The 15,352-nt window shown below is 39.5% G+C and overlaps 1 protein-coding gene across 1 annotated transcript in view; it reads right to left on the bottom strand.

Annotated features, from left to right (window-relative positions):
• Positions 1–15,352, bottom strand: part of LOC131089453 (neural-cadherin-like) — a 58,488-nt gene that overhangs the window by 24,123 nt on the left and 19,013 nt on the right. Inside the window, exons 5-16 of the mRNA XM_058034209.1 lie at positions 13,656–13,767; positions 12,228–12,477; positions 9,337–9,479; positions 6,864–7,036; positions 5,685–5,853; positions 4,750–4,920; positions 4,046–4,218; positions 2,874–3,041; positions 2,430–2,679; positions 2,205–2,332; positions 1,164–1,350; positions 311–454 (exon numbers count right to left, since the gene is read on the bottom strand). Of these exons, the coding sequence (XP_057890192.1) occupies positions 311–454; positions 1,164–1,350; positions 2,205–2,332; positions 2,430–2,679; positions 2,874–3,041; positions 4,046–4,218; positions 4,750–4,920; positions 5,685–5,853; positions 6,864–7,036; positions 9,337–9,479; positions 12,228–12,477; positions 13,656–13,767 (2,068 nt within the window). The remainder of the gene's footprint in view (positions 1–310; positions 455–1,163; positions 1,351–2,204; positions 2,333–2,429; positions 2,680–2,873; positions 3,042–4,045; positions 4,219–4,749; positions 4,921–5,684; positions 5,854–6,863; positions 7,037–9,336; positions 9,480–12,227; positions 12,478–13,655; positions 13,768–15,352) is intronic.

Raw genomic sequence — 15,352 nt, 5'->3', positions numbered from 1 at the left:
CAGGACATTTTTATTGGCACTTATTTGTAAGAAAATTATCTGATCTATAAAAAATTTGTATCTGTGGGCACAGAAATTATCTCCTATCATCTCACATTAGTGCATGTCTCCTGAAATAAGAGATTGTGCCTCACAGCTCACAGTTATGAACTAATATTCATGCTGAGCAGGGCACACCTAAAGAAGTTTTAAAATCTGGGGACAGAAGGACATTGCCTTTTCTCACACCACCAACTACGCCTTGGAGTGCTGAGATGAATGAAACTGATCCATATTTTGGAGAGAGCTGTGGGGGATTGCAGTGCTGTACCTTCATCCTCATCATTGGCAGTGACCGTGAGGATGGTGGAGCCCACGTCCTGGTCCTCGTCCACGCTCAGCTCGTAGACGCTCTGCGCGAACACGGGCTGGTTGTCGTTGACGTCGCTGACGGACACGCGCACGTACGCCGTGTCTGCAGGGACAAGAGCCACACACACAACCCCAGCTGTGCCACTGCTGCCACCTGCAATCCCTTCACCTTCAATGGGACAAATGTGCAGGCAGCAGAGAAACAATCCCTTAGGGCCGTGGGCTGCCTGTATACCAACAGTACTCAAAAGTCACATCCAATTTGTTCAAACACATACTACATGAATAATTGAGTCATTGATGCCTAATATGACAGTTGTACAGTGTTTAGTCATAATTTTTTTGTCTTGAAGCCACAAAATTTTAACTTTTTATTTAAGCAGAGCGATCAGTTGAAAAAAGGATTTTCTATCTTGCATATTCCTGCTCCATAATTACTTTTAACTAAGTACCATACATATGCAGTGCTTTGAGAAACACTTGCCCTGCCCAAAGATTTGCATCCTACAGATAATGGCACATCTTTGCCAGCTAGAAAACACTCTCTAAACTCTAAATAAGAAGGTCTATAGTTTTTTTTTTTTTATTTCAGAACTAAAAGCTTGCTTGATCATCATGCAAAGCTTATCTTCCAGCTCTGACATAACTGTTGCACAGCTAAATAGTAAAAAAGCCACCACGAAATCAGAACAGGCACTCTTCCACAAGACATGAAAAAAAAGGAATTTACCATTTAATCTTGTATTCCAGAGTTTCTGTTTTCAGACACAATCCAAGTAATATCACACTTACCACAGCCATCTGTTCCTTACCAGAGTTTGGCTTCCCATGCTTTCCAGGTCGAGCTGACTCAGAGCCATCCACTGACTTGACTTCCAGGAGGTAGGAGCCCTTCTCCTCTCTGTCAAACACTGAGGTGGTGTAAATGGAGCCTGTCTGGGGGTCCAAGCGAAAACAGGTGTAGTCTCTGCCACTGTCATGTAACAGGGAGTAAGTTATCTACAGGATTGAAAAGAAGTTGTTAATATATACTTTCCTGTTGATGAATAGGTCACAACTAGAACAGCACTTAAAGAGAGGAAGAACTGTCCCATGTCCAAGTACTTGATCAGGTCAAGGAAGCTGGGTAAAACTGCAGCTTCAGCAATCTGGTCTAAAGCCAATTAACTTCCTTGACTGCTGATCTGTAAGGAAAATAATTTGTCTAATCAGCTCCTGATTTCACTAGCATGATTTCACTTGCCCTGCAGTACTAAAGTTCAGCTGAAGTTCCCAAGTATTTCTACAACATCCACAGGTGAGCTGCATTTGAACCTGCTCAGGACCACAGACCATGTTCTACCCTCTATTATCTGCATGGTTTTGTGACTTGACTTCAGTTTGCACTCTTGTTCTAAGGATGTATCTATTTTCAATTTGTTTATTCACCGAGGAATACATCCTCTTTGGGTGTTAACTTCCCATATTTTGTAAGGATTCAGTTTGCAGTACTGCCAATGATTTCCAACTCACAGAAGCTTTTAACACAGCTTTTCTTCCATCCATTTATCCAATCTCATTGTAGGTCTGTATAGAATTTTCCACACAAGGGAATTCTACAGCAAGCATTTCAACTAAGCTACAGGCTGTGTAAATATTTCCTCTTTGTTTTCTGCCTCACACCTACTAGTTTTAGTTGCATTTTTCACCTGGCAACACAGAGAAGCATGTAATTATCTCCTTTATTTCATTCTACATTTCCCTATTAGTCATCCCTTTTCTAGGCTGAAGATTTCTAGAGTGTTTAGCCATTGCTCCTGCAGAAGTCATTCCACAGCTTTCATCAGGGGAGAGGAAGGTGCCCACTTTCTTACCTCCCCATGCTGACCAAGGTCAAGGTCGGTGGCAGACACCTGAGTGACAAACGTCCCCACCTCAGCTCCCTCTGTTACTGAGGCTTCATAAATGGATGAAGTGAAGAATGGGACATTGTCATTGACATCTAGAACATCAAAAAGAGCACACAGAGAGAAAACTATAAAACTTTAAAGGCAAACAGTGCAGGATTATACTGTGGCACCACTGAGCAGCTCACACACCTGTGACATTGACATGGACCGTGGTGAATGCTGCCAGAGGAACTGCAGCCACGTTCTGAGCTCGCACCCGCAGCTGGAAGCTCTTTGTTGTTTCATAATCCAGGGGCTCAGCTACCAGGATGGAAGCAGAGCCATCGTGTCTGTTTGGAGTCAGGTAGAAACGCACTGGCATGTTGGTCTCTGGGACAAGCCCCTCTTCCAGGTTGTAAGTGACACGGGGATCTCCAAGGGGAGAAGTTGCTTTGATTGTCTGCACAGTTCAAAAAGTGTGGGTAATCAACCCTTCTGCAAGTACAGCAACATTTCTAAAAGCTTTTGTGCTTTCATTCTCCCAGATATTCAGCTACAAAACACAAAACTCCTATAAAAGCTCACTATTTAAGCAAATAAACAATGTTCAGTTACTCTGCATCCTGAGAGCTACAGACAGACAAACAACCTTACCAAAATTGAGGCATCCCGTGTCGTGTTCTCTGGAATAATAACTTCATAGCTGTCTCTTTCCCACTGTGGAGGTTGGTTTTTTGCACTGGTTACAGTTACAGCAAGTTCAACTTTACTGCTCCTGTTGCCTCCATCTGTAGCAGTAATCTCTCGAATTATAGATGACTTCTGAACAGTAAAAAAGGTTTCATTACAGAAGGTTTTCAGCAGGCCTCCAAAATAAATTAATACACACAATTAAAGGTACACTTAAAAATAACAGAAGAAAAAGATCTGAAGATGGACTAGGCGTAAATTTGATGAAAAATTCTATTTACTTTACTTAGGAGGGTTGGAAGATTTTGCTATGTGTCTCAATAAAACGAAGCAAATGTGACACAAAATTTAAAACCAAACAAAACCAAAAAATCTCCTTGTGAAGGACCTGTTGCAAACTGTTAAACTTGCCTATTAACAGTTCTTGTTATTAGGTCTGTAGGGTTCTTAGATTCATTAAAGAAAATACATTAAAAAGGATACACCTTCACCAAACTTTTGTGTGTCAGTTATTTAGAAGTTCAATTTCAGTAGTAAAAGTATCTATTTAAAGACTGACATCTACAACAACAGTTCAATTTCAAAACAAATTACTTTAAAACCTGAAAATTTCAAACTGCTTGTGTAAGTATTTAGAAATAGCTGAAACTGATCAGTTTTAGATAACTACATGAATGATGCTTTCACCTTCCTGAGGGACAGCTATGCTTAATGCACCACAATTGACATATGTCAATTTGGGAATCTATATCAGGACCAACATTTCACACTTCTTCCCATTCAGGTTTGTGTCTAGACTTAATGCCTGTAAACACAACAAAGTGCTACACCTGGGTCCTTGCTCCTCTGCTTCTGACCTCAGCCCTCCAACCCTTGGAATCAGCCTGCCAGAGCCAGGGAAATGGGAAGAGCAAGTCTCAGAGGCAGTGCTGGGGCTGCTGCATCCCAGATGAAAGCAGGGCTTGCTCATATCCAATTCACAGCCCATGAACTCAGCAGCTAAAAGCCTTAGGCTCATGTTTAATTTAAACAGATATATTGATCCTTTAACCTGAGGGGTAACTCAAACTCATGACCTCAGTCCCTCCTATGATATATTGAAATATTCAGCTTAAAAAGGAAAGAAAGCATCATACCTGAGATATGGGTTGGTTCACAAACACCCAGCCTGTGGTAGGGTTAATCTGTAAATAATTTGGTTCATCACTTGCTATGGAATATGTGATGGCAGCATTTGAGCTGTAGTCATCATCACGGGCTGCAACACGCAGGAAGCTGGTCCCAACTCTTGTGTCCTCTCTAAGGAAATCTGATGGAAGGGAAGGATATTTCAAATTGATCATCAATTTGCTAAACTACCATGGACATTTTAGTAAGTCATTAAGAAATAAATGCCATACATTATTAGTCTAGTATAATTTTCTCTTCCTTGTAACAATAGCCACATATACTGAGTATTTTAAAGAGCTGCTATCACTCCAGAGCTACAGATCATATCTAAACTTCATATCACCCCATTCATAACCTGGAATTCTTATTTCTTATCAGATACTTCTTTTAACTGTATTTTAACCCAGAGAATAATTGCTCTGTATGAATGACATGGCTATTGTTTCAAGGAACTTTCCCATAATGCAGGCCTATGAGCCAAGGCTCTATATGTTACATAACACATATTACAGTGAGTAGCAGCTCTGCAATAAATAAGCAAAGTGCATCTCTGGATGCACCAAATTTGTCACATGTTCTACTGCCAGGACAGGCAAAAACCCAAAAATCAGAGACATGGGGTACGCTCACACTCAGGGCACTGAAACTCTATCCAATGACTCTCAATTACATTCATAGTGGGTGTTTTCAAATCTGGGGTCATTGTCATTTTGGTCCAGGATGACAATATTGATCTGACATATCCCAATGAGTGGCTCCGCTGCCTGATCTGTTGCTGTCACAGTGATGGGATATTCCCTCTGCTTTTCTCGATCAAATACCTGAACAGTTGTCAGAACTCCTGAAAACAAATTAAATATCAAAGAGTTAAAATTCTGTGCATCTGGAAACATTCTTCAAGCAGATGTTTTATTTCTGTCAATACATTGGGATACAATGCAGTAGGTTATGTACACCTATAACATCAGGTTCCAGGATCCAACCCTGAGATTTAACAATTGCAACAGCTGACATTTTACTGCTCAGACAGACTCAAACTTTAGTTACATTTGCATCCACACACCAGAGGAATTTGAATTAGAATGGAAGTGTAATTTAAGTTTAGAAAATGGAGGTAAGTACAAACTAAGAGAATGAGTTTCTCAAAAAATTAGTAAGTACAGGGTAAAGGAATGTTTCATATCTTTTATCCTCCAGAAATTCAGCCTGAACTTAGTTTTGGCCTTCTAAGATTTAATTCCTTTGCTGTTTGTAAGACTGCTGTCATTTGGATAAATCACTTATATGCGATTAGCAATGTTGCAAGATAATGTACACATAAAATAGGTTTGTTTGGGTTTTTAAATCCAGTTACAAAAGCACAAAAGTTACTTCACAAAGCAGAACTTCCACATTTCAAGGAAAACATCAGCTTTAGTTCAGTACTGGACATGTATGAAACTTAGTTTCATGGAAGACTTGTTCATGCAGTTAATACAGTTTGTATTTGATCTGCAGTCAAAACACTAAATGAAAAACATGAAGTCTAATTTTATCTAAGCCTTTCCCCAACAGTGTCACCAGCTGGTTTCTCTGTGCCATTATCAGCACTGACATTTGCTTTACCTGTGTCAGGGTGGATGCTAAATGCTGGTAGGACACCATCTCTGTGCATCAAGCCATATTTCACTATTCCATTGACCCCTTCATCAGCATCAGTGGCTTCAACCTGCAGAACAACAGTCCCTGCAGGCTGATTTTCCAGGACAGAAGCATGTTCCCGATAATACTGGCACTAAGAGAGGGGAGGAAAAGAAAGAAAGAACAATTTTAAAAAGAGAAAAATCCAGGACTTCTCTTGCCATTTGATTCAAAGGTATACTAGCAGAGGAAAAAATAATTATTTAGCTACACTTGCACTGCCATGCTCAGCTGTTAAAGCTTTCTCTTACCACAACTAATTTAAATTTCCCTTGCAATTTTGTAGTTATACAAACAACACAAAACATGAGACCACTGAGCATCTCCAGCTAATGCAAATATTTGGAGAAAAAGTTAAAGTTGCTTCCAAATGCAAATATTTTTCTATATTAGCAAAGGTCTAATTTAAAAAGAGGGCATACACTTGCCCAAACCACAGAATTGTTTTGCTCAAAAAGGGATTTCTACACAAATTAATTTTGTCAAGGAGAGGCTACTGAGAATTTCTAAGACTGACATGAATAGTTGCTGACTTTTCAAAATATGCAACATTGCTCATCAACATCTGAGCCATCAGTACCACGCCTGAATATAGAAAACAGATCTTTAATATGAATTAACATTCATATTAAACCGAATTCAAGCATTGATTTTGCACAATTCAGCTAATTGATTTTTCACTCTTTAAGCTAAAATTCTCATTCTTCTCTCTTTCTTTAGTTGCAGACACACAATCAGCAAAGGAAGCCTGTGTAATTTAGAGAGGTGTTCTGGAGTATTGTGAACAAGCCCACAGCACAGGCAGCTATCCCTGTGGACTCCTGCTCACATGGGATCTCCAGAAGTGTTTCACTTGGCCTCACCCTCTGAAATGCCAGGGATGAGCTTTGGCTCAGGAAACAGAGAGGAGCTCATAGAAGCTGTTCTGCCACAAGAGCAGAACAGACCCTGAAAGCCTTAGGGGGGGGATGGAAAAGAAGAAGACAGGGCCCAGAGGGAAGGAGAGCACCTCCTGACCAGCTCATCAGCTGCACACCTGCAGTGCCAACAGTGCTACAACATTCAGCACAGTCCAGTTCAAATGCCAGAGGCTCATATATTTACCTTCTGAAAGACAGGTTTGTTGTTGTTGACATCATCAATTTTCACAACAACCTGGGCAGTACTTGTGAGAGGATGGGGCCCTCCAGAGGCATTATCATCAGTAGCTGTGACATTCAGCACATATTCTGTCCCCTGCAGCTCAGGAAATGGGCTTGCACGAAGTCTAACCAGCCCTGTAAAAACAACAGGTTGTGGGTTTTGCTGCATTAACCCATTCCCATTATCCTCACAAGTGAACATGACAACAAAGCATTCTGGATTTCCTATTCACCAATAAAGCATAAGGCTGTGCTGTTTAATTTAACTACAGTGTTTTTACTGCAGTCCCACATTAAAACAAAATAAAGACATCACAACAGGTTTGTCTGCAGGTTTGCCTACAGAGCAAACTGAGCCCACAGCCACAGCTCAGCTGCCCTGCACATAATGGCTTTCATCCATCTGCAGCTGCCATGGACAGCTCAGCTGAGACTCCTTCAAGTTTACCTTCCTGCAGCTCAGTCACAGCAGCACTGAGCTACAGAGGCACAGGCTGAGAAACCTCTGAATTCCCCCAGGACACAGCCTGCTGGGTGGGACCCACAGGCACCGCCAGAAAGAGGTGCTACATTGCAGAAGGGACCACAGCTGCCTGAGATCCTGCAGAGAGGGGCTGCCATTCTTTTGCTCCACCATCCATCACATCTGTTATTCATCAGGAATAATCACAATTGTCATCACAGCAGAGTATTTTCACAGCATCAATGTCACTAAATTTGCTTGAAAATGTATTGTTTTAGTTGCAGCACTTATCTTTGACACTTCTCCACTGTACCTCCATATTTCTACAAGAGGGTACAGACTACTCCCCTGACATCATTCCTGAAAAGAAACTGCTGTAAGCCACTCTATAAACCTTTACTGGTTTATTCAGCAACAACAGCCTAAAAGTGTTCTGGAAAAAATGCTAATGTTCCTAAATTTAAGTTTCAAATACTATAGAATTAATTGGCAAAAAAGTACTTATACATGATTTTCTATATTAAAACTGTGGAGCTAATCCCAAGAGATGCTATCAATCAAATATTGAAATGCTCTGACCAAAAAAATCTATTTCTCACAAAAAAGGTCTTCAGAAGTGTCATGTATATTAATGCTGTAGCTTTTAGACATTTTCAAAACCTTTGTTCCTCTTCAGATGCCAAAGCATCTGTAGAAATTTAACTCTTGGAACCTGCAACTCTATTTTTAAGTCAGAAAGGAAGTGAAGGAGCTCATAGTAAACTCAGAGTCATGATTCAATGTTTGCAAGTTACCTGCAGACTGTATTTTTGGGAATGTTTCAGAATCTAACATTAATATTGCAAAAACCATGATTGCATTGAAATTAAAATTTCATGTTAAGTGAACTCTATGAAGTAAAGTGAAGGAATAACTAAGGGCAGCTTGCTCCTTCCTATGTATTCAATGCTTCTGCTTTAGAAAATCTAAGTTCAGATTTTGATTGCAGTTCAAAATACAAAGTAGTTTAACTGAAGTTAATTAAGTTACTTCAATCCTTCAATGGGATTTCAATTTGTTTGCCTGTTTCAATCTCAAAACATCCTCTTCTGTTTTTTCAAGCAATCAACAGTAAATAAATCCTATTAATTTAAAGGGATATGCCAACCTACTCAGATGTTGGTGTTTGTGCACTTATTTTATTTACTTTTTTTTTCTAATGAGGACACCAATATGGTGGGAACCTTTTTTCTTCTCTTGTTTTGAAAATATGTGACTATTGAAAAGAAGTAAAAAGATGTAAATATTGGCATATCAGAACAAGTGCCTTAAACTGCAAATTATTTCTCCACACATCTTTTTTTCTCATGCATGCAGTGTTCTTGGCTAAACAACACTGGTCATGTGAATGATTAATGTTAAATGAAAAATATACTTGGTTAATTCAGATTTTATATAAATAAAACAGTGGTAATCTCATTCCACCTACAGACACTTCATTTTGTGTCAGCACAACGTAGATAAGTTCAGCCAAGAAATGTTTGCTCTCACCAGCATAATCAGGACATTGACACAAGCATGGGGTGGGAAAAGCCTCATTTAAAATCCCAGATGACCAGTTTCTTATATTAAATTCTATTCAGATACTTGTCTGACATTTTGGAATGTCATCCTGTTATCAATAATAACATTCTCTATTAATTTACTGTTTCTTAAGTGACCTGTTATCTATAATAATGCCCTCTATTAAGTTACTGACTGAAAGCAAACACTGAACAGGTAAGAAAGGTCAATTATACACAGATTTGAGGAAATTATACAATTTTTTATCATTATAAGAGAGTATATGCATTCTTCCCTTGCCCTTTTTAAAATTAAGCTTCAAAGATAGCATATGGTATTCAATTTATTCAGATAATAAGACCAAATTCAAGGTGCATCACAACAGAACCAACATTATGACCACAGCAGCAAAGAGCTAACACACAATTACCTTTCTTAGGGTCAATAACAAAGTTCCCTCTCTCATTCCCAGACAGAATATCATATGTCACACCATCTCCATCAGGATCAACAGCATTAACTGTGGCAATCAGTGTGTTTGGGCCTGCATCTTCAGAAACAAAGCTCCTGTAGCTGTTAAAAAACCCAGACAACAGCACACTCATTAATTTAACCAGGATATAATATGTACAGAACTAAGCTTTACAACACCTACTAACTAGCAGTTCAAAGGGCACTGCAGGAATTTGTAATTTTCTAATACAATTATACTGACATGATGCTTTTTTGTTAAGCAGTGAAATGATAGCATTGATGATCTATCCAGCCATCCACATCCTTCTGTTGTTACCCCCATATTTCCCTCCAAACTTGCAACAGCCTTGAAGATGAGCTGTGCAACAAGACTTGTGCTAAATGAAGAATTCACTTGGGTTTTATTCATTTTAAAAAATGAGCTTCCTGATGCACAGACTCCAAGCTAACATTTGCTAAGTTAAAGCAGTTCCCATCACAGCACTTTCTGACAGAAGCCCTCAAAAGACTCTCAGTGCAGTCCTTGCCCCAGCAGGACTAAGATGAGAGTGAGATGTAGAGGATATGTGCATAATGTCAGTTTTACAAAAATCTCTGCTCAAGTCCAGACACATCACTGACATTGTAAGCTCTTAAGAGGCATTATCAGCCTAAGCTTAATGCTCTCTGGAGTAGAAAAGCCCCTGCTTTAGCAAAGTCCCAAATATTTATTATTTTATCTGCCTGCATTGAGCAGTGGCAGACTAAGCACCCAGCAGGGCTGTCCACAGGAGATATCCCAAAGCTCAGCTATAAGAGGAACTGCAGCTGACTGGATCCACCAGAACACAGATGCACCACTGGGTTAGTGCTCGTGGACACACTGGCCAGATGCTGAGCACAGCAAAAAATTGAAAGGAAAAGAAAATGGATGCACAGAAAACCTTTTCCTTCACTTTTGTTGTAGAGATTTGTGTGTTTTCTATGAAACCTCCATAGAAACAGCTTCTTTTCTTCCCCCAGTTTTATATGCAATGGAGTAAGAGAAGTAAATCATTCTGGTTTAGCTCAGTCACAAACCTCAACACACTGTCTTAACTGTGCATCTCAATAGCAAATGAACAATAATACTGATAATTTTTTACATGAAATACAGGGAGAGTGGAGTTCAGAAGAGATCTCTTAAAAAAGAGAAAGTAAAAACTGACAGCATGAAAGAGAGTGGTAGCCTTAAGCATTTCCTAACTGAGCTAAAGAATAACTGTGATGAAAGAGAGCCCATGGCAAGGAATCATGGGTTTGTACTGGGCTGTAAATCTGTTTGAACAAAGGGCTAGAAGGACAACATCATCACCTAGATTTGTATTAGTCTGCCACAGAGCACAGCACTAACTGCAAACAGTCTCTCAACAGGCCCCAATTTACATTTGTTCACAATGATTCCAATTCATGGAAAATTTCAACTAAATTCTGTTTGAAATTTACCTCTGGGTTGAGGATTTTTTTCATAACAGGAAAGATAAAGCAAAATCAAAGCCCAGTTAACCAAAACCTTGAGATAATTTGTATTCCAGGAGATGAATTCAATTCCAATGCCTATCTACACATACACACAACAGTAGTTTCCCTGCTATTGCACAGAGAACAAAAAAGCTTCTTGTGAAGGTTTGGTAATTTCAAATAATATTAATTTTAATCATATTCTTCAGTAAACTTTAAGTACAAAAGCTGGCACGGATTTTTTTTAAACTTCGTTTTCTGTTTCCAATTTGTTAGAGATGTTTACAGCATTTTAAACAGTATCACTGGCTTTTGATTAAAATATTAGGAACAGATGCAGATAAATATTCAATATCTCTGAAAAGTAAAATAAGTTAAATGAAAAATAGGAAGAGTGAGAAACATAACCTGGTTCATTTGAAAATATAGATAAATCCAATAATAAATTCCAGAAGATCAAATTTTCCAAGTCATATCTCTTCAGCAATGTTTAGAAAGGAAAGAAAGGAGCAAGATTTTGAAGCCAGAGGTTATCTGCACATAAAACAAGGCTTGTCAGAAAGCTTTGATGTTTTGTTCAGCTAACCCCCAAGCTTAACATCACTGAAATCTTTGCTTTGGTTTTGTTCTGGGCAACTTCTACTTTTAAGAGTAGAAGTTGGTGCAGAAACTGACTGGAAATTCCATTACTAAGCCTCAGTGCAAGTCTTTAGCACTTCTGGCATTGCTTTGGATGCTGCTGAGTCCCAGCTATGGAAGAAAAGTGCTCACATGTATTTAGAAGAAAAAAATATATACATACAATTTGTAGGGGATGGAAAGTGAAATTAAGTGAACTCCACTTAATGGCACTTATCTTGTGGGTTTTGTAATTCATTTGCCATTTAGGATTGTGTCATCTTAGCATTTTCCTTTGACAGCTATAAACCAAGGATGCAGACTGCTGACTCCAAGTTTAAAGTGCCTAATTAAAAGGCAGAATTCCCCCATGCCTCTAGATGAGGGCTGATGGCAACAACTCTGTTGCCTGTTTTTTCTGCCTGATTTCCTTTGGTGGTGGAGGGGTGCTCCTGAACTGTATAATCTGAAATTATTGCACCATATCTTTCAGTACACACTGGAAAAAATAAAAGTGCATTAAAGAGATATAATAAATAATAATAAATAAAAATGTAATAAGATATATTGTTTATATGCTACCTTTTTTTTTTGTTACAAATTTCAGAGTCAAAATATCACCCCACAATTGTGAGACCAGCTCTCAGCTTGGATTGAACCAAAGCCAATTGCCATTCTGTGATGAGCCATGCAACCAAAACACAAAAAGCAACAGTAAAAGATAACAGAGTCTGAGGAATATGTATTTACATAGTCTGAGAAAACTCAGGTGCTTCATCATTCACATTGGAGACATGGATCCTAACAGTTGCTGTGCCAGTCCTGGGCTCTTCCCCCTGATCCACAGCCATAATGATGAACTCATAGAGGTGGTTGGGGCGCTCATAGTCCAACCTTGTGGCTGGGAAAACAGTGCCATGAGAGGTAATGCTGAAATCTTGGCTCAGAGTGTAATACAGCAGCTGGGCATTCTCCTTGGAGTCACAGTCAGTGGCTGTCACTGGCAGAAGAGGAGAGAAAGACATTGTGTACATCCAAGTTAGTGAATTGGAATGGTAATTGCATTTACTGGTACTGTGACAGGATTTGCCTTGGCATGTGGTGTTTGAAATCAGTGAAGAACTCTGCTGTCCCTTGTGCTTTTTAGTGAACTAACCCTTACTCATAAATAGGTAATTTAAAAAACCAAAAGTTAAATCCCTGGGAGAATTTAGATGCTAGATCTTGACTTTGTTGAAGAGTCCTGTGCCATCAAGAATGCATTCTCACATAGAGAAGTATATTCTCATGTCCACCTGACCTTCACTGCTGACTCAAAATCACTCAGATCATACACTGGGAAATTAAAGATGGGATATTTACATATATTATTCAACTGATGCCCATTATATGTTTGTCAGATCCTATTCATAACCTAAAAACACATTTACCAGACCAGTAACAAATAAAATACCATTAGTACAGGATAAATCACTAAGCAGCACAATAGGAGGTTATAAAAGCCTGTTTACTAGGGAAAAGCAGTTTTCCAGCAGTTTAATTTCCTTTCTCCCCCCTCAAGATTTAGAGAAACTTTATGTAAGGGTTAAAAACTAATACAAGGCCTTTGTACATCTTAATAGACACAAATTTGTTTCCTTGCCACACTTTACAGAGCACCACTACTTGAAGCTCAAGTTCTTGGTCTCCCTGGGAAGAAGCAAAGTCTTCTTGTCAAGCATCCAAACAAAAGCTCACACAGAACAGTTAAAGTGTGCAAGAAGCTGTTAGTGCAGGAGAGCAGAACTCCTACAGCAAGCTGACACAGGACTCTCAGAGACAGGCAGAGAAGGAGAGCTGAGGTGTCCATAAATTCTGATCCAGGATCACTCTCTTCCTTCAAGAAATGTGGCAAGACTGCTACTATGAGCCTGCTGCTGTAATGCCAGCCACAACAAAGTTCTGATACTTCAAAATTCCACAAAGAAAATCCGTTTCCTTTGCATTCCTGTCCCCCAGAATTGTTTGGGCTGTGGCACCAGTAAATAACTCTGACATGAATCTACAAGGTGTCATTTGCCTTCAGAGAGCTGCAACAACCCACGCTGGGACAAGTAATTTTGCTTTCTGAACTGAATTCTAAGTGGTGCAAGGGAGAAAAACACAGTGAACATAATAAATGGCTCCAGGAGCACTAACCTTGGAGAAGGGCAGTTGTCATAGGAACTGTTTCAGGAACACCAACTTTGCTGTAAATCGACTGATGAAATTCGGGGGCACAGTCATTCACATCTGTGATTACAACCAAAACCTAAATGGGGAAGAGGGGAATGTTAAACAGCAAAGTGAATCAAGGGAACAACCTCACTGCTCTGGAAATACCACATGGAAGGATTTCCCAAAAACATCCTTGAAATACCACATGGAAGAATTTCCCCAAAACATCCTTGAAGTCTTCAGCAGCTATAGGATGAGACATTTTTCTTAGATTGCTCTTTTGCTGCTGAGTGCCACTGAAATATTACATTCCAAGATACTAGCAATTGCCAAGTCCCTGACCCTGCAGCAGTGTTTTCCACTCACCCTTCATCTCCATTGATTATTCCTTATTACTAGTTTAAAGGAAAATGCACCATCTGCTTGCCAAGCACCCTTTTTCCATTATCTTATCTTGTAACACTTCTGTGATTTGTAACACTAAAAACTCTACTGCCAAGCATATTACATTTTAGCATTATAAATCTCTAAGGCCAAGTTCTGAATTTAATTACAGCAGCACAAATCAGATATAAGTGGAACTGATCTCCAGGGAAGTGATCACAGCCCCAAGCCTGACAGGGCTCAAGGAGTGCTTGGACAATGCTCTGAGGCACAGGGTGGGATTGTTGGGGTGTCTGTGCAGCGCCAGGAGCTGGACTCAATCCTTGTGGGTCCCTTCCAACTCTGGATATTCTATGGTTCTGGAAAACCAAGTAAGAGATACAATTTTGCCTCTAACATCTTTACAAATGCTTTCTTATTCCTGGGTCAAATATTAGTGCACAGTTTACACTCCCAACAGTGAGGGGTGTGTAAAGGAGCTTTTCTAGTGGCTCATGCTGCACTTTATGCAGACATTGGAGGCATTCTGCACTAAAGAGCATCAAGCAGAGCTGTAGTCCATGAGCCTTGCAGAGCTATGCATGAACTAGAGCTGCTCTCTCAACTATTGAGGCTGTATCAGTGTAAAGCAGGTACAAGTTAAAGTACCTCTAGGCTAAACATATTGTAAAATCATCTCATAATGCTTTTTTGAGTCATATTTTACCATTCTTCATCTTGTAGTACACAAGGGTCAACTGAAACTATCAGGCTCTGGTGTGCTAGAGCCAGTGTTTGTTACACTGGCACACTGCTTCCTGCCTCTCTGTGTCCTCACACTTGATCCTAATAATTCTGTCTCCAGCTCCCTCTCTTATTTCCTGAAGCAGGAACAAACTCATACAGTATGCCTTTCCTAGCTCAGTGAATCTCTGAATTATTACAATAACTGTAATAACTATATTAAGAAATATTTTTGCTGTCAAACAGCTTTCTAAAATACCACAAACCCTCAGCTTTTAGTATCAGTGAATTTCTATTACTTTCTTGTTTTACGAGTTCACTTTGTGTTCTTGATACAAAACAAGTAATTCTTTGATTTGCCTTTGTTTCAGAGTGGAATAATCTCAAATGTACCTCATACTTGATGAAAGTAGAGTAAGACAAAACCTCATGTCTGGCTTGGCCACACCCATCTCCATGTGCTACCAGATAAAACTTGAGGTCTGTGATGGGATGGCATACTGATCCCTCAGAAACAGCCTTTAGAGCATCTGCAAGAGTGAAATCCAACAGCATCTAAACCACTCCTCAAC

The sequence above is a fragment of the Melospiza georgiana genome, chromosome 14 (assembly GCF_028018845.1).
Source record: "Melospiza georgiana isolate bMelGeo1 chromosome 14, bMelGeo1.pri, whole genome shotgun sequence".
Classification (NCBI taxonomy): domain Eukaryota; kingdom Metazoa; phylum Chordata; class Aves; order Passeriformes; family Passerellidae; genus Melospiza; species Melospiza georgiana.
The sequence above is the reverse complement of the archived record's forward strand: the minus strand, read 5'-3'. Positions and strand labels throughout refer to the sequence as shown.